The sequence below is a fragment of the Hyperoodon ampullatus genome, assembly GCF_949752795.1.
Source record: "Hyperoodon ampullatus genome assembly, chromosome: 14".
NCBI classification, from domain to species: Eukaryota; Metazoa; Chordata; class Mammalia; order Artiodactyla; family Ziphiidae; genus Hyperoodon; species Hyperoodon ampullatus.
The window spans coordinates 83934521-83960487 of NC_136927.1; the positions used below are offsets into that span (position 1 = coordinate 83934521).

Below are 25967 nucleotides of genomic sequence, written 5' to 3' on the forward strand. Positions count from 1 at the left end.
ACAATTCGGAAATGACTGAAATAGCTCATCACACACATCGTTGCCTGAGCTGACAGACGCCTGCCTCAGACTCCTTAGAACTGCCCCTCTCACCAGCATCCCTGTGGCTTTGGGGTATCAGCCTCAAAGTGTCCCTTCCTACCCATCAAGCCTACCCCATCTTTCTCCAGGATTGTTTCAGGGCCTCCCAGCTCGTTTCCTTCCCTGTTTCCCTTTTGTGTCCCGTTCCCTCCATCTGGTCCAAGCTTTCACGGTGCTTAGTATTCCCCAGGTTTTGCCTAGAAATCCATTTCCACTTCTGCCCTGTAAGGTCCTTAAAAATAGACATCCATCTCACTCATCCATGGGTTACTAAGGGCTTGGTATCTGGCAGAAGGACCCCAAAGCCCTGTTGCTTCCAGAATTCAGCTTTCAGACAGGTCTGATAACACTATGCCTTCTTCCCCCCTCAGGGGCTCCTCCCACTTTCAGCCGTCTTTCCCAAAACATCATCCTCCAGATGACTTCACATGGTGCACAGGTGGACGTTTTAAATTTATATTGTTAAGTATTTTATTGTCTGTTAGAAAAAATAAACTAGTCCATGAATCCTGTGGGATTTTAATTTTACCAATATTATTGCTCAGAGAAGTTTAAGTTAAAAAAAATAGAATGATTTTTTACAATATTCAGTAGTAAGTAATACAGATGGAACATGGATATGGCAGAAATGGTGACAGTGAGGCCCTGGCCTTCGGGAGATGCTGACGTACAGGAAACAGGGCCTCACGCAGAGCAGACACTCATCAGTGTGAAGATGCAGCATCACGTTGACCTTCACCACCTGTCTGTCCCCGCCCTGCCTGGAGCCTTTTCTGTGGTTACCTGAACGTGCTGGCCACCCCACCCGACCCCACCCCACCCCACCCAGGCTCACTCTGCAGAACCACTTGGATTCGTCCTGCACGTCCACCATTCTGTGCTTTTGTTCCTGCTGTTTCTCTTTATAGAATGTGATCCCCCCACCTTAGGTCCTGTTGCTGGGCCTCTGCTGGGCAAACACTCTCGTGAAGGAGGGTTCAGCGGGGTTCAGCTCCAACTTCAACTCTTCTCATGAAGTCCTCCCTAGTGTATTAGTTTCCTATTGCTGCTGTAACAAAATATAGCAAATGTCACCTGCAAGAGCGCAGGTTTATTGTCTTATAGTTCTGGAAGTCAGAAGTCTGAAATCAGTTGCACTGGCTTAAAGTCAAGGTATTGGCAGAGCTGGTTCCCCCCCAAAGGCTCTGAGGAGAGAATTGGCTTCCTTGCCTTTTGCAGCTTCTCGGGGCTGCCTTTCTTCCAGCCTCCCGTACCTGGCACCGCTGCTCTCCCGGGTACTTTCTTTTTTTTCAGTGTAGACAGTCTTTATTGGCAGGTGTTAAGAACGCAAAATAGTAACAAATCCAGAAGGATGGGAAAGGAAGCAGGGCATGGCTCTCCTCCCGCACGTGAGGACCCTGGCAAACCAGGCCAGTGGGGTGGGGCCTTGGCCACTTCGAGCCCAGCACCCTCTGGAAAACAAGCTCCCATGCAGGAGAACGCCTCACAACACAGGGGAAGGGAGCAGCACCCGGAAGATGCCTTTCCCCCATCTTCAGGGCACATTATCCTGGTCTCCACTTGCATCTTACATCACCTCCTCTGGCTCCAGCTTCTCCTCACCTCCTTCTAAGGACCCTTGTGATTACCTTGGGCCCATCTGGATTCCAGCATCCTCACCCCATCTCAAGATTCTTCACCTAATCGCGTCTGTAAGGCCCCTTTTGCCATGGAAAGTAACATATTCACAGGTTCTAGGGTTGGGGTGTGGACATCCTCCCACACCTGGAGCCACCCTTCTCCTGGGAACTTGGACGTGGCTTTACCTCTGTGCTCCCGCACCTCTCTGTCCATCCTTCAGTATCTCGTTGAGTACCTGCCTTATAATTATCTGTCCTCTGACCAGTCCTCTCCCTGTGAGCCTCCTGGGGGCAGGGGTGGGGTTGCAGCCATCCTGCCTGCCCAGACGTCCTGCCGGACAGAAGAAGGCATGTGTTTGAGGGAGTCGGCCACCCAGTGCACGGCGGCCCTGCGGTGCTGCGGTTCCCAGGCCAGGCTCAGGGCCCGGCCGCCTGGCGAGGTTCCCAGCTGTGCCACTCGCTTGCTCCGCCCCTCCATGCCTTGTCTGCAAAATGGTGCTGACGAATCGAACCCAACCCAGAGGCTAACAGCAAGGACTAAACGGGGTCACACGCGTGAAGGGCGAGAAAAGCACCTGACTGTCATGGCCACTCAGGGCGGCTGGCTCCATCCCTGCTGTTGTTGATTTTACTGTTTATGTTGTGAAAGGTTTTTCTGTTGTGTAAGTTATTCTGGACAAACTTAGGAAACTTAGGCTACGCTCTCTGTTATGAAGTCTAATTGTCTTTAGGTTTAAAGTAATGTTTTCCTTGATTTTAAATATTTTTGCAAAAGTTTTTAGAATGACAAAAATGTAGAAAGTACTAGAGAACTTGCTTAGGGTGACCGTGAACCTGTGGCCTAGCCATCTCGTGTGCACCCACCGCTCTGGTTCAGGTGGGCAAGGCTGCCTAGACAACTGCCCTGTGCAGAGTGGTACGAAATGGCACGTCAGACCTTAGATCTCTGAGAGATGGTAGAGTTTAAAGATGCGTGTGACTGTGGAACCTACATGAGGAGCTGAGGTTCTGGATCCTCAAAGCCTTCCCTACAAGGCACCACGTACCATTATGGGGATGGCAGCATCCATGTGTCATTCCAAGGAAAGGGCTTGGAGGTACTGGAGTGTGATGCAGGGCACACCTGTGTTCTGAGAGGGCCGAACAAGACTGTTGCCGTTAGAGGAAAGGCGTTTTTCAAACACCTTGTAGCAGGTACTTTCATTGGGAACACATGCCCCTACCGAAGATCGTGACTGCTTGGTGCCCATGAAAGTCATATTTTTAGAATGTCACGAGAAATGGAGATGCACATGAAGGGCGTTCCAGCTTTAGGAAATAGTGCTAGTAGGGATCTTAGGTTAAAGAGGTAATAAGACCTGCCTAGGCGGAGTGAAGAGGGGTGGTTTAGCCGTGAAGAATCAGGCTATCAGACAAGTAAATGACGGGCTGGAAAGTACAAATGTATCATTTGGATGGCAGGGAGCCATTGCCTGTTCTTCAAAAAGCAAGCTGTTGAAGTTATCATACCGCCCGCATCGTTTAACTTGCACGTTAAAGGAGTGAGCCTGGAGTTGGAGTGATGGCGGGAGGGAGAAACTGTAGTGGTCCCGCTCGAAGAGTAGGGTCCAATTTGTGAATTTATTTCAGGGGTTGAGGTTCAAATGTAGATTAAATGTAAAATGAAGAACCAGACGGTTCTCTCAGAGTGGATGGAAGTAACAAAGGACAGAGAAGAGTTGCAGACCCGTGTCTGTTCCATGGAAGGCAGACCCCATGTTCTGATTGAGAACTTGGAATCGGGGACTGTGGTGGGAGTGGAGTGGAAATAAGCCCCGTCTTCACGCGTCATGTGTGAGATGCGGATGAAGTGTCTAGATTGTGGAGCTGAGCTGAAGGCGGTCAGATTTAGAAAAGCACTGTCCCCCACGGACGAAAGCCTAAAGCTGTGGTGAGCCGTGCGGGAGGCCTCCTGCCCAGGGCCGGCCAGCACGCCGGGACCACCCGGGACAGACGGTGGGCATCACCCCCTGCCGTGTTGGGCCCGAGTCGGGGTGTCATCACTGTGTAGACTCACCAAATGCACATGCCGAAGGGGAGGAAATGTCCTTACAGGTGTGACAGGCCAAGATCTCAGGTTCTCAGAGATCAACAGAGATACCTGTTGCAGTAAAGGGGCGTCACGGGGCTCGGGGAGGAGAGGACAGGGAGGCGTGGTGGTCACGCCACAGCCACCTGAGCTGAGACCCGGCGGTTGGGGAGACACTCCTGCTTCAGACGTGAGTGCCACAGCCTCTTCCTTAGCATGGCTCTGGAAGTCTGGGCGATGGAGGGACACGGGAGTCGGTCACTGCTCAAGATGCCTGGCTGTCGCCCGGTGCCTGTTGGCTGGCCTGGAGGTGAGAGCTGGCGGCCAAGCAGCAGCAGGTCGTGAGGACTTCCCTGGGCGTGGTCAGCCCTGCTGGTGGCACCCGCCCCCACCTCCAGAGGCCACCCACCTGGCTCAAGAGCCCCCAAGGCTCCTCTGATTTCAGCTCTCTCTGTGCTCCAGAAGCACGTCTCACTTTATGCTTTGGGGAGTGCTTGGCCGAGACTCCCTGGAGCTGTGGGCATCATGGAAGGCGAAGTGGCTTATGGCAACATGGTAAATGCTTTGTCAGAATTCCAGGATAGCAAGGAGGGAGATGAGGAAGATACGCCTATTACAGAGAAAGACGTACAACAAGGTCCCTACCTTCGTGGCACTTACATTTCTCATGGGTGAGTTAGGCATTGAACAGGTAGATTTAAAAATAGATAAATAAATAAGCCAGGCAGATATTATACAGACCTTGTAGCAGATGCCCTGAAGACAAAATGGGATGATGTAAGTGTTGCAGGGTAAAGTTGGGGTGCAAAGTTGCCTGGCTTGGGTGGACCACACAGATTTTTGTGATTGTTGGCAGCTGAGCTAAGACCTAAAACCTGAGGAGCATTTGGCCAGGGAGAAAAGCATTCAAGGAAGAGGAACAGTCAGTGTGAAGGTAGAAACAGGACAATTGGGAGGTTTTGAGTCTGGGAGGAGGAGACCAGTTCGATGACTGCAGTGGCCCAGGCAGGGTGTGCTGGGATCATGATCAGAGCGGTGATGATGGGTGAATCAAGGACAAGACATCTCTGACTCAGCAGAGGCAGAAAAGTGGAAATCATAGCTGGTGTGAATGGAAATGTGTTTATTCTCAAGTTGGGAGGGTTGATGGGGGAACATGTGGGGAACCTTTGGGCTTATAACCTCTGTCTTCTCTGAGAAGGCTGAAACAAGCTGTTGCCCGGGAAAGAGGGGTCTCGGGCAGTGGTTGGGAGCTGGAAAAAAGTCGTAGGAGTGTGGGATCATTGCTGTGTGGAATGAGAGGCCTGGGTGGGTTCAGCTGAAGTAGGACAGTCTTCACACCGGTCCTCACAGCTCTGTGACTTTCTTCCAGCAAGGCAGCCACCCCACCTCTCTGCAGAGGAAGCAGGGAGAGAGGCTTTTCCAGGTGGTTGAGACGGAAGGACAGGCAAGGTTCCTAAAGAACTGGCACAGTGTGGCGAGTGATGCTGGCGATAAAAGGGCAAGAGGACAACAGATGTGTAGACCCAAGGAGGCCTAAGTAGAGAGCTTTGGACATGACAAGACCTCAGTGCAGATGGGAAGGAGTTGTCTTGGGAGCGACCACGGGGGAGAGGCGGAAGGATGGCCTAGGGTCGCAGACAGGAAGTTGGGTTTAATCCTTTTAGATCCCTACCTTACATTGCAGCTGCCATTTTGTCTTTTTTCCTCCTGTCTGAGTAATGAATCTGTGCTTTCGTTACAAGGGAAGTGGTTGGCAGGTTGGTTGGATTTCAGTGAATTCAGATCTAATAATGAAACATTTCCTTTTCATTGTTGTATATATCTTTCTCAGCTTTTTCTCTACTGGAAGCATAGTTCTTCTCTTGTTCTTTGAGCAGCCAAAACGGATGTGTTGGATGCACTGGCTCTGTTAACAGGCCTCTACCAGGGGTCTGCTGTCACTCTTAGAGCTAACACCACAGCCATCATTGATGGAGAGTTGAGTTGCAAGCTCTTAGGACTAACTGCAGAGTCTAAACTAAAACATTTCCTGCAGCTGCCTTTACATAACAATAATAACAGTAGTCATAATATTTTGTATGGGGATAGTACTTTACAATTTGCAAAGCACTTTCACATACATTATATCATTTAATCTTCACAATAAATGAGGCTTTTTGAATGCTTAGATCTTTCCTAAAGTGAGAAATCATGGTGCATATCTTGATTTAATCATGGTGAGTTGCCAGAAGTTCTTGACGTGATAAGCATTTATTGAGCACCTTCTGTGCCTAAAGCACTTTACTAAGGACAGCAGGGGGTAAACTTCCCTTAAGGAGATACCAAGGGAGGAGCCCCGGCCCAATAAACGTGATCTTGCTTCCTGGCTCACTCCCCCTTCCTCATCCCAGTCACTGTTTTGGTGGCTGCTTGCTAAACCATAAATTCATATAAATATTACTAGGAATTCATGGTATCAGAGTTTAAGTTTTTAAAACTAGGATTCTGATACTTATCTAAGCTCAGTAATACTTCAGAAAGTCATTCTATTGATTTCAGCTTGAACTTTCTTGAAAATTATGTATCTGTTACTTGAATCTCAAGGATATTTCAGATCCAGCGTATTTGAAAATGTCTAGCCATTGAGTTGGTTGTTCTGATTAGGATGATTAGGCTAGGACTCCAAGAGTCCAACTGGACCCTCGGCCCCAGGAGGCTCATTCAGTGGGAAGGAAGACGTAATCATCTCTGGGTTCTTGACCCAGACTCGGATGCACTGAGGAGACTGGGAGAGAAAGGGCTTCCCAGGGGGAGCTTCCCGGGTGAGATGGGGAGTAGAGGGTGGCATTGGAGCCGAGCACAGGCCCAGGGCAGGACCCCTGAACCTTTAGCCAGGAGCCCCTAGAGGGTCCAGGCATGTGTTCTGGGCCACCACAGCCCCTCACAGATTCTCCAGAAAGCATGAGGCCCCCCCGCCCCAGCCCCTGCCTTCAAAGGCCTCTGGGCAGAGTGGTACCTCACAGAGAGTAGGAAGACCTGCACATCAGCATTTCTTTCCCCGTGGAGGGCTGGGGCGGCCCCTGAGGCCTGAGGTGGCCCGTCAGGACCACCAAGGGGCTGCTTTGTTACTGAAACACGGAGGTACCAGCTGTCTTCCTGCTGCTTGTTTGGCATCGTAGTTTTATTAACTCTAGTATTACACTAGCTCTGTATGTGGTCATGGGGTTTAGGAACGGGTGAGGACAAACCTGAACGGCCTGATGCTTATAAGCACGCTGACTTCCTGGACACAGTTGTTTTTACAAAAGTTTTCCCATGGTGCCATCTTTTTAAAGAACAGCTTCTGTATATTACAAGGGAGGCTAATGTCTGGATTATCAAATTATCTCTTGGTTCTTTTCATATGGAGCTTAGGCAGTCACAAGCCAAAGAACCCTTCCTTTGTGTTGGGCAGATATGCCTGACACTCTGTTTTGACACGGAATATGCAGCCAGCATCTGGGCATCTCGTAAATACTCCAGAGGGGACCACAATTAGCATATAGTGTGGAGCGGGAGTTTGAGCGTGAAGTCTAAGTGGTGTTTCCAGCTGGGGCTGGCGATGTGCTCTAAATAATTGTATTCTGATCATTTAGGTCTCTCTTTGTAGGGCATCTTTTATGACCAAGACTGTCCAGTACCAGAATGAGCTACATAAATTCCTAATCTGGGATACAGCTGGACAAGAACGTGTAAGTCACTCTTCAATTTACTCTGTGTTTTTCTGAGGCCCAAATTAAGGCTCCAACAAAACCGCCGGCTCCTGTCATTTCACGTCCCTCACCTCACTTCTCTGTGCTGGAGACACGTCTTTCCGTTTGCGTGGACCAGCCTTTTTCTTTTCAATTAGAACCACAGAGTCCACTGATGGAGGAAGTGATATGGGCACTGAGAACATTTTTATGCTTTTTAGTGTCCTCAAGTAAACGCTGAGTAACAGGCCTGATAAAACCCTGCTCAGAGTATTATGTGTAATCTGGGGCTCCATCCTCTAGCAAAGATATAAAAGAATTAATGGTAGAAAGGGAGAGTTAAGCACATCTCATTTATAGTCGCCTTTTAAAAGCTAAGGAGGGAACTTTACAGCGTATAAAGTTTGAGATTTAAGTGAAATGAATGAGCTAACACAGTGCCGTGCAATAGGTGCTTAATAAACGCCTGATGATGAAGTTGTCCAAGATGGTCATCTGCCTCAGGAAGGGCCTGGACCAGAGCTGGGGCCAGGAGCACGGCTTCACGGTGCAGAATGGCATTTGGCAAAGCCCGCCCAAATCGGACGGGGTGGGAAGGCGGGGAGGGGACCAGACGCTGCTGCCACCTCATTTTCCCTCTGGGCCCAGAGTCTCATTTCCCTGTTGAGGTGTGTCTGGCAGCTACCCAGCTGCTGTTTAATTTTGTTTTCAAACAGTATTATCAAAACAAGAACATGGGATGGATGCACAGTGCTACCTTAAGCTCTTATAGCAGAAGGAATCAGGAGAAATAGTCTGTCCTCACAGTCTATTTGGGACGGCATAGATACCGCAAATGGTATAAAACCTGAAAAGAATCATCACAGACACGTGGAGGAAAACACAACAAACCATTACTGTTGTCCTAGACGTAGACAGCATACATTTGCACAGATTTAATGTCTAAAGTTTGCTCTGTTTGGTTTCTTCTGTTTTTTTAATGCCGGATATCACACCCTGTGTCCATTTCCTCATCTTAGATGCGTCTGCTAAGTCTCCGGTCCCTGCTGCTCCTACGTGGTTTGGGCTGTGTGTCTCCAGTGCTGATAGGCTTTTGCTAACCGTCACTCTGCTGTCCTTCAGAAGGGCTGCTTGCCACGCAGTGTTCCTGAATATATCCATGGACACAGCCCTCGTGTCTAGTCTATTAGCCCCGAACTCGTGGCTCTTCATACAAGTAATATATGTGCCCTTTCACTGAATCCCAAGTTTCGGTTACCCCCTCCCATATATTTGATGACACAGCAAAACCCTCATTATAAAGCACATGCTATGATATAGATTCCATTATGCTTTGAATCAGAGCCCGTCCTGGTGGACATGGTGATATGTAACATCTCTTCTTTCCAGAACATAAAAAAAGAGCACAAGGGTTTAGGCCTCTCTCTTACTGCTACCAGAACAGCAGGATTCTGTGAAGTTTTGTAATTAGCTGGTCTGCATGCCTCTTGTTTCCCCATTTCTAATTGATTCTGCACCAGGAGTAGTTGCTCTGAGATGCAAATCTGCCTCACCCCTACCTGGAGCTAGATCACTGAACCAGCCAGGGGCTCGCGCAGGGAATGTAAATGAGCCCAGTGGGCCCGGAAGGCCCGCCCATCAGAGCCCCGCGCCGAGGAGACCCTCAGGAGAGGGGTGCCTGCAGTGAGCCCTCGCTCCAGCTGCTTGTTGCCAGATCACAGGGTTTAAGAAGAGCAAAACATCTGACAGCTAATCACAAACTGTTTGAAATGCTGTGAGGATCCTCCAGGGCGCATCTGTAAGCTTGTCCTTCCCGCTTGTCCTGGGCACGGCCTTTAGGGCCCGGACCGTGCCAACCTCGGCCTGATCCTCCACCTTCACCTCCTCCCACCAATTCATCCTCCAAGACCAAACTGCATAGGCTTCTGCAGTGTGCCAGGCCAGTCCACACCCTCATACCCATGGCTTGCCGTTCCCTCTGCTCAGAATACCCACCCTCCCACCGTTAGCCTAGAGAGCGCATGCTCAGCCTTCAGAGCTGGCGTCTGATGTCGCCCAGGGAGCTTTCCTCACCACCCCTGCCATTCTCAGGTGGCCACGTGCCCGCTGTGCTCAGGCGTGAACGCGGAGGCGCTCCTCGACCCCCCTCCCCGTCAGCCTGCCACGTCGGCGAGACCGCATGTCCCGACAGCTCCGGCTTCTAAATGCACCTCAGATCCGCTCGGTTCTCCCTGTCTCCACTGCCAGCTCTCTGCTCTCCGCCACCTTTAACTCTCACCTGAGGATTCCTTTCACCTTTTAACTGGTCTTCCTGCCTTCCCCCTTCCCAGCCCCACTTAGTACCTTATCCTCCCACTTATTGCCCTTCAGTGACTGCCCACTGCCCCTCTCCTGGGAGCCACGCCCTGCCCACTGGCCTGCACAGCCCTGCATGGCCTGTTCCACCTGCTCCCCAGGGCCCTCCTGGTCCATCCATGCCCTCACCCACTGAGCTCCAGCCTGCTGCCTCCGCTCAGTTCCTCAGACTCTCCAGAACCGGGCCTTCACACACGCTGTTTCTCGTACTGGAACTCTCTCTTCCCTCCACTCAGAGCCTGGCCAGCTGGCTCCTTACCAGCCTTTTCGTCTCAAGTTCAGCGTCACACCTTCACAGTTTTCCCTAACCCCTCTGCACCTAAGCACGACCCCAGCTCGTTCTCCATCACTGCCCTTTATTCATTTCCCTCAGGACCCTCATTCCAAGTTGTAATTAGATATCTGTCTACACACTCTTCCTGACAGGCTGTCCCCACAGACTGTAAACTGTGAGAGCCGGGACCACGGGGTCGTATTCCCAGGGCCCAGCACAGAGCCTGACCTGGGGTTGATGCTCAGGTATTGGGAGGACCAATTAGCAGCTGAACTCTTCAGTGTATCTCTTCGGATCCTGAACAGACTTTACGATTGCCCACATCCGTGGGATTGTCCCCCGTTTCCTTACTTGTTTATCTTCTGTTAGACTGTGAGCTCCTTGGGGGCAGGGACCGTCCTCATGTCTGTGCACTCAGCCCCTGGCACACAGTATTGATGCCAGTGGATTTAGATCAGTTGATTGTCAGCCCTACTTTGGCACAGGTAAGGAGGAACAGATCCTCTGCCTAGTTTTACCATGTGAGTATTGCATGCCTCAAATTATACATTTCTGATTTTTGCATATTTATTATTCAGTTCTCTGTAGTAATGACATTTATTATGGAACCAAAAGTCCTCGTAAAATGGCACCCCTTTATGGCAAACTGACCATTCAGACATCCTCCCCATTTGACCCTTGCGTTTTCACAGATGGATCATCTTTCTGATGGTCCAGTCACAGTTGGTTGCAAAGTAATTTCATTAAGTCAATGAAAGTGATTTTGGAGAACTTCACAGATGTCATGCAAAGCCATGGACGGTAAGGGGTTTGTTACATTAAGTGAGAAAACTACTGATCAGAATGATGACATAGTGCTTCAGAAGGTAATGATTTGTGTATCAAAAGGTTGTTGAGAGGTCTAGGGAAAACTGTTGGAGTCCTCAAATATTTTGTAAAAATTCCTTTTTTATGATAGGACTAGGAAAGGCAAACATGAAATGAAAGATAGATATCATATTGTGCCAGCATATGGTTTTATCAAAAGAATCACAGTCAAGTTTTCGATCAACTCTGACTCAGTGTTCATTCAGGAAACTAGCTCCTGGTTGCAATAATAAACCTAAGTTTTTTCTAATATCAGATAAAATGAAACACGTTTCATAATTTTTTTCTCAAGATAGAGCCTTTGTCAAACCTTTTCATTCCTATTTGCTATCCTAAATGAATTCGTTCTAAGTGATCTTTTCCCACCAATCACCCTTCACTAACAGGGACTCCTGCAGAAGCATGGAGACAGACCCAGCCCCTGCTCAGACATGCACCTCAAGTCCATATCAGAAATGCACCGTAACTGTAGCAGCAGCATTTCAATTACTTGCCATCTGTCTGATCATGTAACAGAAAGCTTCTAACCAAAGTCTCATAGACACTGCATCCAGTCCTTGAAGATTTCTGTCCCTGAATCTTACTGTGGTTTCTCCTAATGACTGTTCCTAGAGGGCAGAGCGCCAGGAAGACACGGACTCATCCGCTGCCACAGGAGCCACGTAGGACTTGTTCTCGTGTCTGAAATCAGGAAAACGTGCAGTGGCTGAATATCTAGAGCCAGGGTCCACACTGTGGCCCACAGGCCAAATCCAGCTTGCTTCCCGTTTTATCAGAACACAGCCATGCTTATTTGTTTACATATTGTCTACGGCTGCTTTCACACTTCCGTAATAGAGCTGAGGAGTTGCGACAGAGATCATATGACCCACAAAGCCCAAAATGTTGACTGCCTAGCCCCTTCCAGAAAAAGTTTGCCAACCCCTGACCTAGAGCCAGATTGGCAACAGAGCTGTGCGGATGTCCTTTTAGTCTCTTTTTAAGCTGCCACCTTCTTTCTTTACACCGAAAGGACATGGAAAGAGTTTCAGTGTCAGTAATGGTGGAGTGGCTTGTAACAGACTAACCCTCCCACAAAGAACTATTACGTATAAACTCTGGACAAAACATTAAACAACTCTCTGAAGGTACTGCCAAGCAACCAGATGCAGTTTGGGGACTGAAAAGGGAACGACATTGAGTGAGACTCACATTTTCATGGCTTTTCCCCAGAGGGCACTCCCCAGGCCATGCAGCACAGGGTAGCTAGGACTCCAACAGAAAGGCTGTCTTTTTAGCTTGCAGTATTTGAGGACAGAGTTTAAGGTTGCTAGAGCATCTGGGAAAGAAGGAGGCAAATCCCAGAAAAGATGGATCCAACAAGGAGGGAAGCCCCCAAAACCTGCTTGTAAATTCCCTTCAAGGCTTTGCTTAACCCCCAAATTGTGAATGCACAGGAGCGACACTAAGAGACCCAGCAGAAGCCAACAGCTGGAGGGGTGACAAGACGGAGCAGAGATTCGGTCGCTGCTCATCACAGGAAAAGGAGAGTTTGGAGTCCAGTCCTGCCCTGTTAGAGCGGATTGATAGACACGTTGGGCTTCCCTTGAAACTTCTGAAGGGCCATGTCTTAAGAGTAGAGACCCAAGTAGACCCACCCTAACCATGTGTAAAACCAATCTCAGGGTGATTAGCCAGTGTTTTAACACTCTTCAGAGAAGATAAAGGAAACCAGATGGTTTAGAAATGTTCAAAGATTTAAAGGAAAAGTAGTCTTTTTTTTTTTTTTTTTAGGAAAAGTAGTCATAATCTACTTAACTACAGATGGGGAATCTTACACAGAATGGCAACTAATAATCAGATGGAAATGCTAAAACTGAAAACTGTAGTATTTAAGATGAGAAGTCCACTGGGTAAGTGACAAAACAAAAGAACAAAGAGTGGAAGAATAGGAACATAGTCTTAGTACCATAGGGACAAATTCAAACAGTCTAACATATGTGTAACTTGAGACCCAGAAGTTGTAAAAAGAGGGGAAGGAGACAGAAAGAAAAGATATTTTGAGAAATAATGGCTGAAAATTTCCCAAATTTTGGTGGAATATATCAGCTCACAAATGTAAGAGTTTAGCAAACTCATAGGTACGAAGAAAACCACATCTAGTTCCATCATAATCAAACTGCTGAAAGCCAACGTTAAAGAGACAGATCTTGAAAGCAGCCAGAGATAATAGTATAGACACATTATGTGTGGGACACAACAGTATGAATGAGGGCCAGCTTCCCACAGAGTCAGTGGAGGCCAGGAGACAGTGGAGCAGTGTATCTTTAAAGTGCCAAAATTATCCATCTGCCAAAATTATCTTTAAAATATGAAGTCAAAGTCATGACACCGTTAGAAGAAGAAAAGCAGAGAGGATTTAGCAGCAGCGATCCCAGAACGGTTCTCAGGCTAGAGGAAATGACACCAGATGGTAACTCAGATCCATAGGAAGAAATAATAACCACTAGAAACAGTAAATATAAGAATCTGTCTTTTTTCTTCTTATTTAAGAGACTACTGGCTATTTAATGCAAAAATTATAATATTGGATTGTGTTGGTTATCACATAGATTTAAAATATTTGACAGTAGCACAAAGGGCAGTGAGATTTTAAAAATCTTGCAAGGTTCTGATCTTTTACATGAGGTGGTGCATTTTAAACTCTAAGTCAACTGTGAGGAATGTATATTGTAGTTACAAGAGCAGCCACTTAAAAAATAATACAGGAAGGTATAACTAAAAAGCCAATGGACAAGTTAATAAGTTAAAATTGAATACTAAAAAATATTTAGTTAATGCAAAAGAAGGGAAGAAAAGAAGAACAGGGTTTTCTTTTTTTTTAATGGAACAAATATAAAGCAAACAGCAAAATGGTAGACCTAATATTAGTAAAAACCAAATATATTGGTAAGTACATTAAATGTAAAGGAACTAAACATTCCACTTAAAAGGCAGAGGTTGTCAGATTGGATCAAAAGTCAGGATCTAATGATGTGCTGGTTATAAAAGGATAACCTTAAATGTAAATCCAGAGATTGCTTGAAAATAAGAGAATGGCAGAGGATATTCCATGTGGATCTTAAGCAAGAGAAAACCATTGTGGTTATATCAATATCAATAAATATCAATAAAATAGACTTGGATATTCAAGGATAAAGAAGGGGCATGAAAAGAAGAGCATTAGGGAACTTTCCATGTTGATACAAACGTTTTATATCTCGGTGGGGTGATGTTTACGTGGTTGTATACATACACATTTGTTGTTTTACCAAAACTTAAGACCTTCTATCAAACTTAAGACCTTCTATCAAACTTAAGATCTTTGCACTTCTCTAAATGAATTTTACTTTACAAATTTAAATGTAAAAAACAAACAAAACAAAGCCAAAAAAGCCAACAATCTTCTAAAGCATGTTGCCAGAATAATGCATCAAAAATGAAAGCTAATATCATTGCCTTTGCTCCTGTGACTCTCACCCCATGGAAGACAATCCAGAGTCTTTTCTACCTAATAATCTAGTTTCCTTAAAGTTGCTTACAGGCTTTATTATTGGGTTTTTTTTTTCTTCTCTAAAACTTAACATATTTTATTGGAAGTTATCAGGCTTTGACCCCAGAAACAGGGATCTTCCTCACTGAGAGCAGTAAAACTTCACATGGATGCTCATCTGGGTTTGGCATTTAGTTTGACCTCTTCCTGCACCTAAACAGTTCTTATTCCCTTATTCCCCACTTCTTTCTGGCTTACTACAGTGTGCCAGGCACCTGGCCCAGAGATAAAATGGGGTACTAAACAGATATGCACTCTTCCTCATGGAGTTTACAGTCATAATTTCACTTTCATTTATAAAACTCAAATTAGCATGAAAGTTTAAAAGCCAGAGGTTAAGTCATTGGGTAAGAAGTTGTGGAGTCTGTAATTCTGTATATGGAATGTATTCAGATGCTCACTTCTGATGAGAGTTCCTACCTGTGTTTTGCGGGGAAGCCACAGAACAGAGAGCCAGAGGGGAGTCCAGGGGTATTTCTCACATCATATGTAGGGGTCAGGTTTCAAAGTCAGGGTGTAAGACAAAGGTCAAGCGTAGGTAAGAGTCTCGTCTTTCAACACTGGCATCACATTCACTGAGCAAGGTACTCACACAGATGCCCAGGAACCAGGGTTGACTGGAGAGAGAGCTTCCCATTTTCCATCTCACACTCTATCAAGAGAAATGGCCCACTAAATCAGCCTCGCTGTTTAAATTGTTATTACTCTCCCTTTCCTTCTCTTCCCTCCCTATTGTATTGGGGCAGGGAGGTGATTGGTGGGAAGGAGCCCTGCACACAGAGTTAAATTCATGTTAATGAAATGAGATATGTACCTGCATTTGGGAATTGCCACGTGTGTGGAAGATATCAAAAAAGCGAGTTACAGGCTCATCCAAGTGGTGAATGTAAATGTGTACTCATTTCTGTAGCACAATCAGCATTTAGATTACAGTGTTATCTTTTCAACACCCAAATGCAGCCACTTCTCTGGAGAACTGTTTACAGCTTTTTTTTTTTTTTTTTTTTTTTTTGCTGTACGCGGGCCTCTCACTGCTGTGGCCTCTCCCATTGCAGAGCGCAGGCTCAGCGGCCATGGCTAACGAGCCCAGCCGCTCCGCGGCATGTGGAATCTTCCCGGACCGGGGCACGAACCCGTGTCCCCTGCATCGGCAGGCGGACTCTCAACCACTGCGCCACCAGGGAAGCCCTACAGCATTATTTTTATCTCTTTGATAGTTTGGGAAGCCAGAATTTAAAGGACTATTGAACAAATGAATTTGGGAATTATAACATTGAGTTCAATTAAAAAGCCTTTTTAGCTGAAACAATTGTTTATAGCACCATATTTAATTCCTATAAAACTGTATTCTAAACTACCTTCTGAGAGGCATTTCAGTGTTACATTAAAAGTTTTTGCCTTTGGTAATTAGTGGTTCATTTGCTTTAAAGCATCATGGCATCTTCTTTGGCTTAAGAGAAAGATTACCTTTTGTGCAGGGATAATGGGCTTAAAAGTCTAGTAAAAAACATATTTAACCAGTTTTCCCAATTTTGTTTTTTATTTTTCCCTCTTCTCTGCAGTTTCGTGCCTTAGCGCCAATGTACTATCGCGGCTCAGCTGCAGCTATAATTGTTTATGATATCACAAAAGAAGTAAGACTTATATACCGTTTTCTTTAGACTATTTTGAAAACTCTGTTTTGGCTGCTTATATCTCCAGTTGCTTTCCTCCTCTGTGTTACAGGAGACGTTTTCAACATTAAAGAATTGGGTAAAAGAGCTCCGACAGCACGGCCCCCCCAACATTGTAGTTGCCATTGCAGGAAATAAGTGTGATCTTATCGACGTAAGGTAAGTTATTAGAACAGGAGATTACAGTGCTGATTGTGTGTTCCTTTTCTTACAGAGCAATATCCAATATAAGAATCTTGCTTTTATTTTATCTCCGACATTGAAAAATTCCTTTTTGTTGTTTGGTTGGAGTCCTGAAGTTTCAAACTAAAATTTAAGAGTTCAGACATTTGGAGCTAATTAGATTATATATCGAGACAGGTGTGTAATTTATTTAAACATCATTTGCATCATACTTGACATTATCTGGGATTAGTGTAGCCCTCAGCTCTCATGACATAGGATACCTGAATGGGGAAGGATATTTTAAGGAAAGCACATTTATTGGCCATTTCTCTGGACCACTTCCACGGTTCCCCAAGCAAGGGCTCTACTTTGAGGGGAAAAGAAACCCCGGTGATTCTCTGGCCATTCCATTGGATGCATTGCTAGTAGTCCTGGGTCCTATTCTGTTCTGTTCTGTTTTCTTTAACCGTAGAAGTGGTGTAATTGGGAGGACCGCGGTGTCAGGGCTCATTCACCAGCCATTCGTGACATCCTTTATCATCATAAATCTGGTTAATTACTGGGTAGGTGGGGATCACATTAAGCTCTTGATGGGCAGAATTTCTGATTTGCAATTCGTTGCCTTCCAGAGAGGTCATGGAGAGAGATGCTAAGGACTACGCCGACTCCATCCATGCAATTTTTGTAGAGACCAGCGCAAAAAACGCGATAAACATAAACGAACTCTTTATAGAAATTAGTGAGTATCTCTGTGCCTTATGGGTTTCCTTTGTGCAGAGCAACTTAAGACAATTATCTTGCCGAGTAGAATTTTCTCCTTACGTAGAGTGGTCTAGTCTCTGATACTGTTGTCAGTGGAATGAGATTTGAGAATTTAAGAGTGACGGTGGGTTTTCATATCATGCTGTAAGTGCTGGAGGGCTGCTGCCCAATGACTGTAGCCCTTCTAGAAAGAATGTTGCTACTGAATAAATAACGTGCACGGCCTAGAGGTCCTAGAAGCTGTCATCTCTCCCTCTTTCTCTCTTTAAATGTGTTTCAACTAGTTGTCCAGAGTCATTGAAAATGAACAAAATAAATAAAGGGAAATGAAATGCGTGTGTAATTCCACTATAAGAAAGCCCTCAAAAATTAATACTAGGCACTCGCTAGTGAAACGTAAGACCGCTTTTTCTCACCCCTCCTCTTTCCCTTTCCAGAAGTGTTAATAGGATGACACTAGATAGGAGAGAGGCTGCAGCGTACCTTTGGGATCCTCTACAGATTGTATCTGTTTATTCATTTCATTCAAATTCATCAGTATATTCATTGAGAACTGTTCCAGGCTCGGGGGAGGCAGCGGTGAACAAGATGGGGTCTGCGCCTGCTGTCCTGGGGCGCACGTTCCACTGTGGGAGAGACAGTGAACACACAAATAAGTGAGGTGCTTTCAGATGATGAGCAGTGATAGGAAGAAAATAACACAGGATGAAGTGAAAGAGTTTCTGCAGGTGGTCGGGGAAGGCTTCTCTGAGGAGGTGATACTGGAGCTGAGACCCGACAGAGCAGGTGTGCAGAGCCCTGGGGTTCATGTTAACTGAACAGGTCAGACTTCCCATTGGAGGACAGGAGAAAGCCAGCAAAGCACAGTGAACTTATTCGTTAAGATCCATCCTTTGGGGGAGGTCTGAGAGAAGTGGAAGGGCCCTTGGCCAACATGTAGAGGAAGAGCCACCGGGGCCAGGCAGGGACGGCCCAACAGAGGAGCAGGCCTGGGGCAAGTGCCGAGACTTGGGGGGCTGCACAAAGCCCTGGTGGCTCTGACAGCTTGCTACGGCAGGCCCGGCTCCAGCAGGTGGACCGCACTGGGATTTAGGCCCTTGGCTGCTCCATTGTTGGGGTTATTTTCAGTGTTATTATTTTTTGATGTTTTTAGTTTGTTCCGAGAACCAGAGATCTGAATTTTACGTAACATGTCACACTCTTTAAATCTGGCCACTTATTCAAATATTTTCAGAACACTGTGCAGGCCTGCCAGGCCCATCTGCTGCCTGGGATGGCTGGTAGAGGCTGGTGTGCAAGCTCTAGTCCAGCCCCTTCCTTCCAGCATTGAAGAGTCATGATGTTTATCGTCTTCCTAGATTGTAAATAGCAGTTACCCAGATGCATTCTTGAAAGGCAGCATGAAGCCGGTCGGGAATTTTTCACAGTTCAAGCTAAAATATCTAAGTGTGTGGTGTCATGAGTGCTAAAATTATCACTATTTCTTTAAAGTGTTCTTTACTCCAGCAGTATTAAAAAACAGGAAAGTGGTGAACTATACCAATAACGAAAATTCCTGTATAAAAACTAGCCTGTACGTACTCACTTTAACTGTGAAAAATAAAAAATATATGTTCAAAAAGATTAGAAAAATTTAAAGAGATGTAAGTTGAGTTTATTATTTACTGGGGTGTTGTAAAATTGCATTAGCACAGTGCCTGGTTTGCGAGCTTTTTATTAAAGTCTAATATACATGCTGAGAAGTGCTCATATCAGAAGTATAAAGCTCCAGGCATGTTGACGGACTGTGTAGACTCCTGTAATCGGCACTCACTTCAAGACCCAGTGGCGTCCCGGCAGCATTCCCCCCGCCCCGCTGCCCGCCCCAGGGAGGCACCATCCTGACCACTAACTCTTCTTGTTTTGCCTGTTTTTATATTTTATGCTTTTTAAAACATGCTGGGTTTACTCTCTCGTGTCTGGCGTCTTTAGCTCTACATCACAGGTGGTAGATTCGTCCACATCAGCGCGCGATTCGTCCTCATCGCCACAGAGTGTGTGTGCTAGGGCGGGCGCGGCGAGGAATACCCACAGTGTGGGTAGGCGTTTGGGTGGTTCTGTCCAGTTTCGAGCTATGACAAGTAGAACCTCTGTGAACATTCTGCTTCATGTCCAACATGTACACGACAGGTACACGTTTTTCTTGGGTCTGTTTACACCCAGGAGAAGGATGGCTGAGTCTTCAGGTATGCGTGCGTTGAGCACAAGTTGACTGTCAAACAGTCTTCAGGGTGGTTACATTGGCACAGACACCAGTGGGGTCTGCGAACCCCAGTCACTCCGACACGGAGGGGCAGGGTAGTGACCTGCACCTATGGCAGTGAATGAGGTCGAGCACCTTTCCGATGTCTGTTTACATTTTTATGATATCTAGATATCCTCTTTTGTGTAGTTTTGCCTATTTTCCTGTTGGGTTTATCTGCCTTTATCTTAGTGTTTATAGTTTATTTTGACTATGAGTCCGTTGTTGATTATGTCTATTGGAGAGTCGCACTGTGTGCCTTGACTGACTTTTTTTTTTTCAATTAATTTATTTATTTATTTATTTATTTTTGGCTGCGTTGGGTCTTTACTGCTGCACACGGGCTTTCTCTAGTTGCAGCGAGCGGGGGCTACTATTCATTGCGGTGTGCGGGCTTCTCATTGCGGTGGCTTCTCTTGTTGCGGAGCACGGGCTCTAGGCGCGCAGGCTTCAGTAGTTGTGGCATGCAGGCTCAGTAGTTGTGGCTCATGGGCTTTGTTGCTCCGCAGCATGTGGGATCTTCCCAGACCAGGGCTCAAACCCGTGTCCCCTGCATTGGCAGGCAGATTCTTAACCACTGCGCCACCAGGAAAGTCCCTTGACTTTAATTTTTGAATCAACCCCTTTAGTAAATTGGAGTTTTTAATCTTAATGTAATCCGATGTATCCTTATTTTCCCTTATGGTTAGCATTTTGGGGCTCCTGTTTAAGAAACCCTTGCCTATTCTCAGGTCACGAAGGTGTTCTCCTCTGCATTCTTCTAAAAATAGTTCAGAGATGGCTCTGTAATACCAGCTGTGTCTTCAGTATCCATTTATTGAGAAATAAGTAATGACAAGAAGAGTCAGTAAAGCTTTTAAATAAATTTGCGTTGTATTCACAGCAGTGCATATAGGCATTTGAAAGTGCTTGTAGGACATACTGGAGGATGCTTCCTAGCCATGCAGGCACCATGCTGTGTTCTGACCTCTCCCTCCCCAACCCCTGATTTGCAGGCCGCTGGATGTGCCAGAGGCTTCAGGCTGGGCACCCGAGGACCTGAGAGTTGGCAGATTCCCGCTCAGCCTCATTAATGCCAAAGATGCAGGTGTCAGTTCGTTCCATGTTTTCAAAATACCTCAGTGCCAGGTGCTATGCTAAATAGATATTGGAAACATAAAGCTAGAGATCTCTCCCCTTGAAGAGCTTTGGGCCTGATTAGAGGGAGATAATGGAGATAGTTGCATAAACAAATGTGTAGTAATGTGCTTCTGGCTCCTGACTTGATTTTAGCATCTGAGATATTGGACAGAGTTAGGAAGTGGGAGGGTTTCAGCAAAGCCTTTGTACAGGAAGCAGCCCTTGAGTTATCAGTGAGGTAGGTGGATGGGTGATTTAAGGTTCTCTCGAAATTGACATTATGATTCACAGAGCAGTACAGTGAAACCTGTTCATTCTCATGCATTGTTGGTAGGAGAATAAAGTGGCACAACCTCTTCAGAGAGCAATTTGGCAGCATCTGTCAAAACTGAAATTGCACATCCTTCTTGCATTTGTGCTAGATAGACACTGGGAATACAGTGTCGGTGTCAGATAAATACCCAGGAGTAGAATCGCATGACCCGGCTCTTCCACGCCTGTTAATTTATCCCACACATGCACTCATGGGTTTACAAACACAGTCTTTGCATTGTTTTTAATAACATCAAAATATTGGAAACAGACTTAAATATCTATCAATAGGGGATAAAGAACGGTACATCTACACAATGCGGTATCACAGCTATTTAAAAGAACGCTCTGGTGGAGCAATCCCCAGGATATATTAAGTGAAACAGTATTTGCTCCTGCCCTGGTTTTAAGAGCGTGTGTGTACTGTGCATGTCTGCACACACCAGTCTCTGGAAGGTGGCCTCTGCCACGAGACAGAGGGACAGGCACATTCTGATGCAATTTTTTTGAACATGTAATTTTTTTAGTTAAAAAAATTTTGTACTAAATGCCACGTGATACCCTTCTTTGGACCCTGGAACAGAAACAGGACATTAGTGGGAAAACTGATGGCATCTGACAGAAGTCTGGAGTTGGGTTGACAGTGATGTTCCGGTGTCGAGTTCTTCATTTTGCCGAGTCCCACGGTAACACTATAAGATGCCGAAATCGGGGGACGCTGGGTGAGGGGATACAGCAGTGCTCTGCGTTGTCTTTGCAACTTTTCTGTAAATCTAAAAGTCTCCCGAAATTAGAAGCTTTTTCAACTTTTTTAATTTTAATGAAAGCTGTCAAATTGCATCTGCAAAATGGTTGTGTCTGAGAATGAACAGATTGAGAATGTGAAAGCTCATTCCCTTCCCTCCTGTCCTCTTGGTTCAGGTCGAAGAATTCCATCCACTGACGCCAACCCGCCTTCCGGTGGAAAGGGCTTCAAACTCCGAAGACAGCCTTCGGAGCCGAAACGGAGCTGCTGCTGACCGAGCCTCGGCCTCCAGGCTCAACGGTGAAGTAGGTGGTCCTGAAAGTTAGCGGGAGGGCTGGAGCCCTGTCGCCAGGGGTCGCCTCGCCGGTCTTGTATCTTCTTCGGGCAACAAGGATCCACAGGAATGGACCGGTTCTGTTTCCTCTTTGGAGACTGCAGCAATAATATTTCAGTCTGTGGACTTCTCTTCTGTAAAGAATCTCTGGTGTACAAAGGGACTACATCATAGGCTTTTGACCTTGCTGAGAAGGAGTGTATAATTGTATGGATGGTAGGATTAAATTGTTGGGTAGTTTTGTAATCAAGATTTTATGTAACATTTGTAAAGGGAAAATTAGCACTTTTGTGGTTCTTAAGGGAAGAAAAAGACCTTGTGGAGATCATCATTTCCTCGGTTTCCCATTGATACCAATGATACCATTTGGTACCAATGATACCATTTCCTTGGTGTCATTTAGAATGTGGTCGGTTATCATAAATGGAGGGATGGCAGTTATCATTATTTGAAGCTAAAATGGTTTATTTATAAGGGCTGATGGAGATGGCTTCACCCCTGCCGTCTCTAAAGCACTTGCCATCGGGTACATCAGCCCAGGACATGCACAGTAAACTCACAGCAGCAGGTGCATGCCTCACCCGGGGTTTGCATCCTGACCCTGTCACGTGCGTGTCACCAGGCACATTATTGGCACCTTTTTAAGGAAGCTGTCACGATCAAGGTGGTGGTGGTAGAGAAGCTGCCTGGAATAAATTGAATTGCAGATGATTCAACTGACTAGCAGTGGTTTACAAAGGGAAGAAGAGAGAAAGTAAAGCAAGTGGTGTAAATGCTGTCAATTTTTTTATTTAACCGAGATATTTTGGTGGGGGAGACAATGATCTGTTGCTTAGCCTATGTAAAGTTGTACTCTATATTTACAAGACCATTGCTTACAGATTATAAATTATGTAAATACATTAACAAATTCTGTGTTTCATTCGACACTCCATTTACTCTCGCACTGTGCCCGCCCATTTCGCAGCCCGTGCACAGGAGGCTCCTTGAAGCACGTTGACATGGTGCAAAAGCTTAGAGCGCGTGGCTTGTGATCGGTCAGGATTTCTCTGCCTTCCCTCCCGCCACCCCCGCCCCTCCAGTCCCATCTGGAAATCATCGTGAAGATGTATGCCACTTTGACAAGCCTGACTAGCCCTTCCTAGGGTCGGGGCAAGAGGTTAAGGTCCCGAGCTCTCGGCATTTACCTACCTGGTCTTGGGGGTAAGTTTCTTTTAGCTTTTACAGCAACCTCAGGCCAACTGATTTGAGAGAGCTTTCCTTGTTAACAATTTAGCCTGTCTTTCCCTTTCCCTTGTTTTCCCCTGCCTCTGTTAGTGGTTAAGGCTCTTTTCCCTCAGGGAGCCTACTGAGGTTTTTAATGTAATCTAAAAATAAAGCACTGAAGTGAAGTTGGTGAAAATTTGTTCCTGGTCTAATTTGGCACCCTTCCAACCTGAGTATTGTAAGGGAAGGAAATGTACAAGATTAAATAGGAAATGAAACAGTTTGAATTTCAAACTAAATTGTGCTTTCAGAGCTATCCTTAAACTGAACAGTTGAAACTTTTAAAACTAATGGTTATTTCTTTGTGCCCCCCCACTTGATACGGTTAGATTGTAATGGGAAAATTATAACTCAGATTAAGTAAAAGACGATTCCCTTTCCCCTGGTGTATGTCTTAAGCATTTGGAATTGCTTATTCTCTTATCGAAATCATATAGAAGGAACGTAGCTAGTGAAAATTCTAATGTTGTTTTGTTTAAAATACTGTGGACTCTCTGCCCCTGCAGCATCTAGCTTCCTTCCCAGCGTGAAATTAGCAAGCTTTCAGAGAGAATGTGTGATTCCAAAGGCTGGGCTCTTTACACCTGAAGGTGGCTTGGCTTTGTTTCATATACTTCCAAATGGATCGGGCCATCAGGCCACCGCCCTGGTTTGTCCCTAACATTCCCACTGCTGGGCCTCTATCTCCATGACAACAACGTAAAACAAAGGTTGCTGGATTCACAGAGAGGCGACGCGTGTGTGGCCCTTTCCGTCTTTTTTCACCAAAAGATGACCCAAATCTGTGACCTTCACATGTTTTCAACCAAAGCTGTCAGTCAGCGTGGATGATTTCATGGTGTCTGGGTGCACGGGGAAAGGCAAAGCGCCTCGGTGCCTCTCTTATTGGTAAGGCCTCCGAATGCCTCTCATCCTATTGTGACATTTACTGCACGGAGCCCAGAACGGGTCCATCCTTCAGCCCTCCGCAGCCGCTTTCTCATCCTGATTTCTCGTTCTCCTTCCCATGTGTTCCTCATGCGTTTCAGGCCCTCTCTTGCTCTCATTTTCCTCAGTCTGTCTCAGAAATTGCCATGGCTCTGTTTCTCATGTGGTGTCTTTTTAATGCTTAACAATAACAACTACACATTGCTTTCTCAGTATTCATAATTCATACTCGATGAGAACGGGGGGAAATGTTTTCAGTTATCTTGTTTGCTTCTCAAATGCAAAGATGAATATTCAAGTCAGAAACAGTGTTTTATTTTGAGCCCACTTTGGATTATTCACCTGACTAAATAGTGATCTAGTACACGTTTTATATATTCTTTATTCTTATTTCTTATTATGAGAAAATGCTAGATTGTAAAAGAATTGAGACAGCCCATCTATAAAAATCTTTTGGTTCTCTTATGACGCAGGGCCATCTTTAAAAACTTTGGGGACTGAAAAGAGAAGAATGATTAATTAGCTGCAAGTGTATACTGATTCCTCTCAGAGAAATGGAAATCAGCTCTTTGCAGGTGTCCAATCTTAGTAACCATTGGTCTTAAGAACTCTCCTTTCACACAAGTGTTTTTCTGATTCTGTGATAACTCATTAACTGTCATTTGGTGATTAAAAGAACATAAAGTATGAGTATGATTAAGTGTCCTTCATTTTAAACTCTCTTTAAGAAGTGATTAGGGAAAAGTACCTATCGCAGGCCCTTCTGGTTCCAAATGAAACCTCCATCACCTGCTTTTCAGCCACAGGCCACGTTCTACACGTAGCAAAGGAAAGGTTGGATTCCTTCAGAATAACACACTTCCTGGTCGCCTGTGTGGTTTTGTTTGAGGCGCCTGCCTCCCGTTGTACACAGGCTTCCTGGATTCCTCCCCAAGTCTGAGAGGATATACCCTCCTGTGTTGGAGGCCCGACCTCCTCTAAGTGGGCTGGTGTCCTTCTTGAGGTTATCGGGGTTTATTATTTCTAAATATATAAAAAGGGAAAGGAAACCACATTTAATTTCAGAACTTCTCTTTACGTTTTGTGTTTATTTCTTTTCTATTCTCAAGAAGGAAAATAGGTCTAGGAGACCTTCTAAATTAAACTCTGGGAGATAGAATAATGAAAATGTCCTCAGATGACTATTCCATGGCTTTCCTGGAGGCGTCAAACCAGCATATCTGTACTGTTATGGCATTGTGTTAAAATGGGCAGATTTAATTCAGACTACACTGCACTAATTGGCATGTCAGCCTCAGAGCTTGAAAAGGCATTTGTTCACTGTTATATGCATCTTTTTATAGGCTGAGAGTAAGTTGCAAAAGAGGTTGTATAAATTCTTATAAGCATTTTTTCACTTTTTTTTTCCAGAACACGCTGAGAAAGTGATTCATGGCCCCTTAGTGTATAAGAAATAGGCACACAGTATGTTATGTGTATGAGAGACGAGCCCCCTACACATTCGGATGTCTTTGCAAGAACCTGTATAAGTAATGAGAAAATCCTTTCCTTCCGGGGAAAAGTTATTAGAATCCCCTTAACTCTGATCTATACTAGGTACCTGCTGTACAGCATCTGGGGGAGAAATGACAGCCCACAGACTCAGGCTGGCTCTTCTCTCTCAACTCATTAGGCTGCACGTGTTCGCCTGTCTCTGTAATGAAAGTTAAACAACAGTGATAAGCTAGAGAGTGGAAACCTGTAAAAATTCTTCATTATTTAAATTTGTTTTAAAGGGACTATAGCAGCATGACTTGTTTGACTACAAGAGATCGTCTACCTCTTAACAGTTAATA

The 25967-nt window shown here is 45.6% G+C and overlaps 1 protein-coding gene across 1 annotated transcript in view; it reads left to right on the forward strand.

Annotated features, from left to right (window-relative positions):
* The window catches only part of RAB22A (RAB22A, member RAS oncogene family), a 45467-nt gene extending 22626 nt beyond the window's left edge, over positions 1 to 22841 (forward strand). Inside the window, exons 2-6 of the mRNA XM_079719436.1 lie at positions 7400 to 7481; positions 16111 to 16182; positions 16274 to 16380; positions 17016 to 17125; positions 21782 to 22841. Coding sequence (XP_079575562.1) covers positions 7410 to 7481; positions 16111 to 16182; positions 16274 to 16380; positions 17016 to 17125; positions 21782 to 21879 — 459 coding nt within the window. The 5' untranslated portion in view covers positions 7400 to 7409 and the 3' untranslated portion in view covers positions 21880 to 22841. The remainder of the gene's footprint in view (positions 1 to 7399; positions 7482 to 16110; positions 16183 to 16273; positions 16381 to 17015; positions 17126 to 21781) is intronic.
* Positions 22842 to 25967: the final 3126 nt, after the last annotated feature.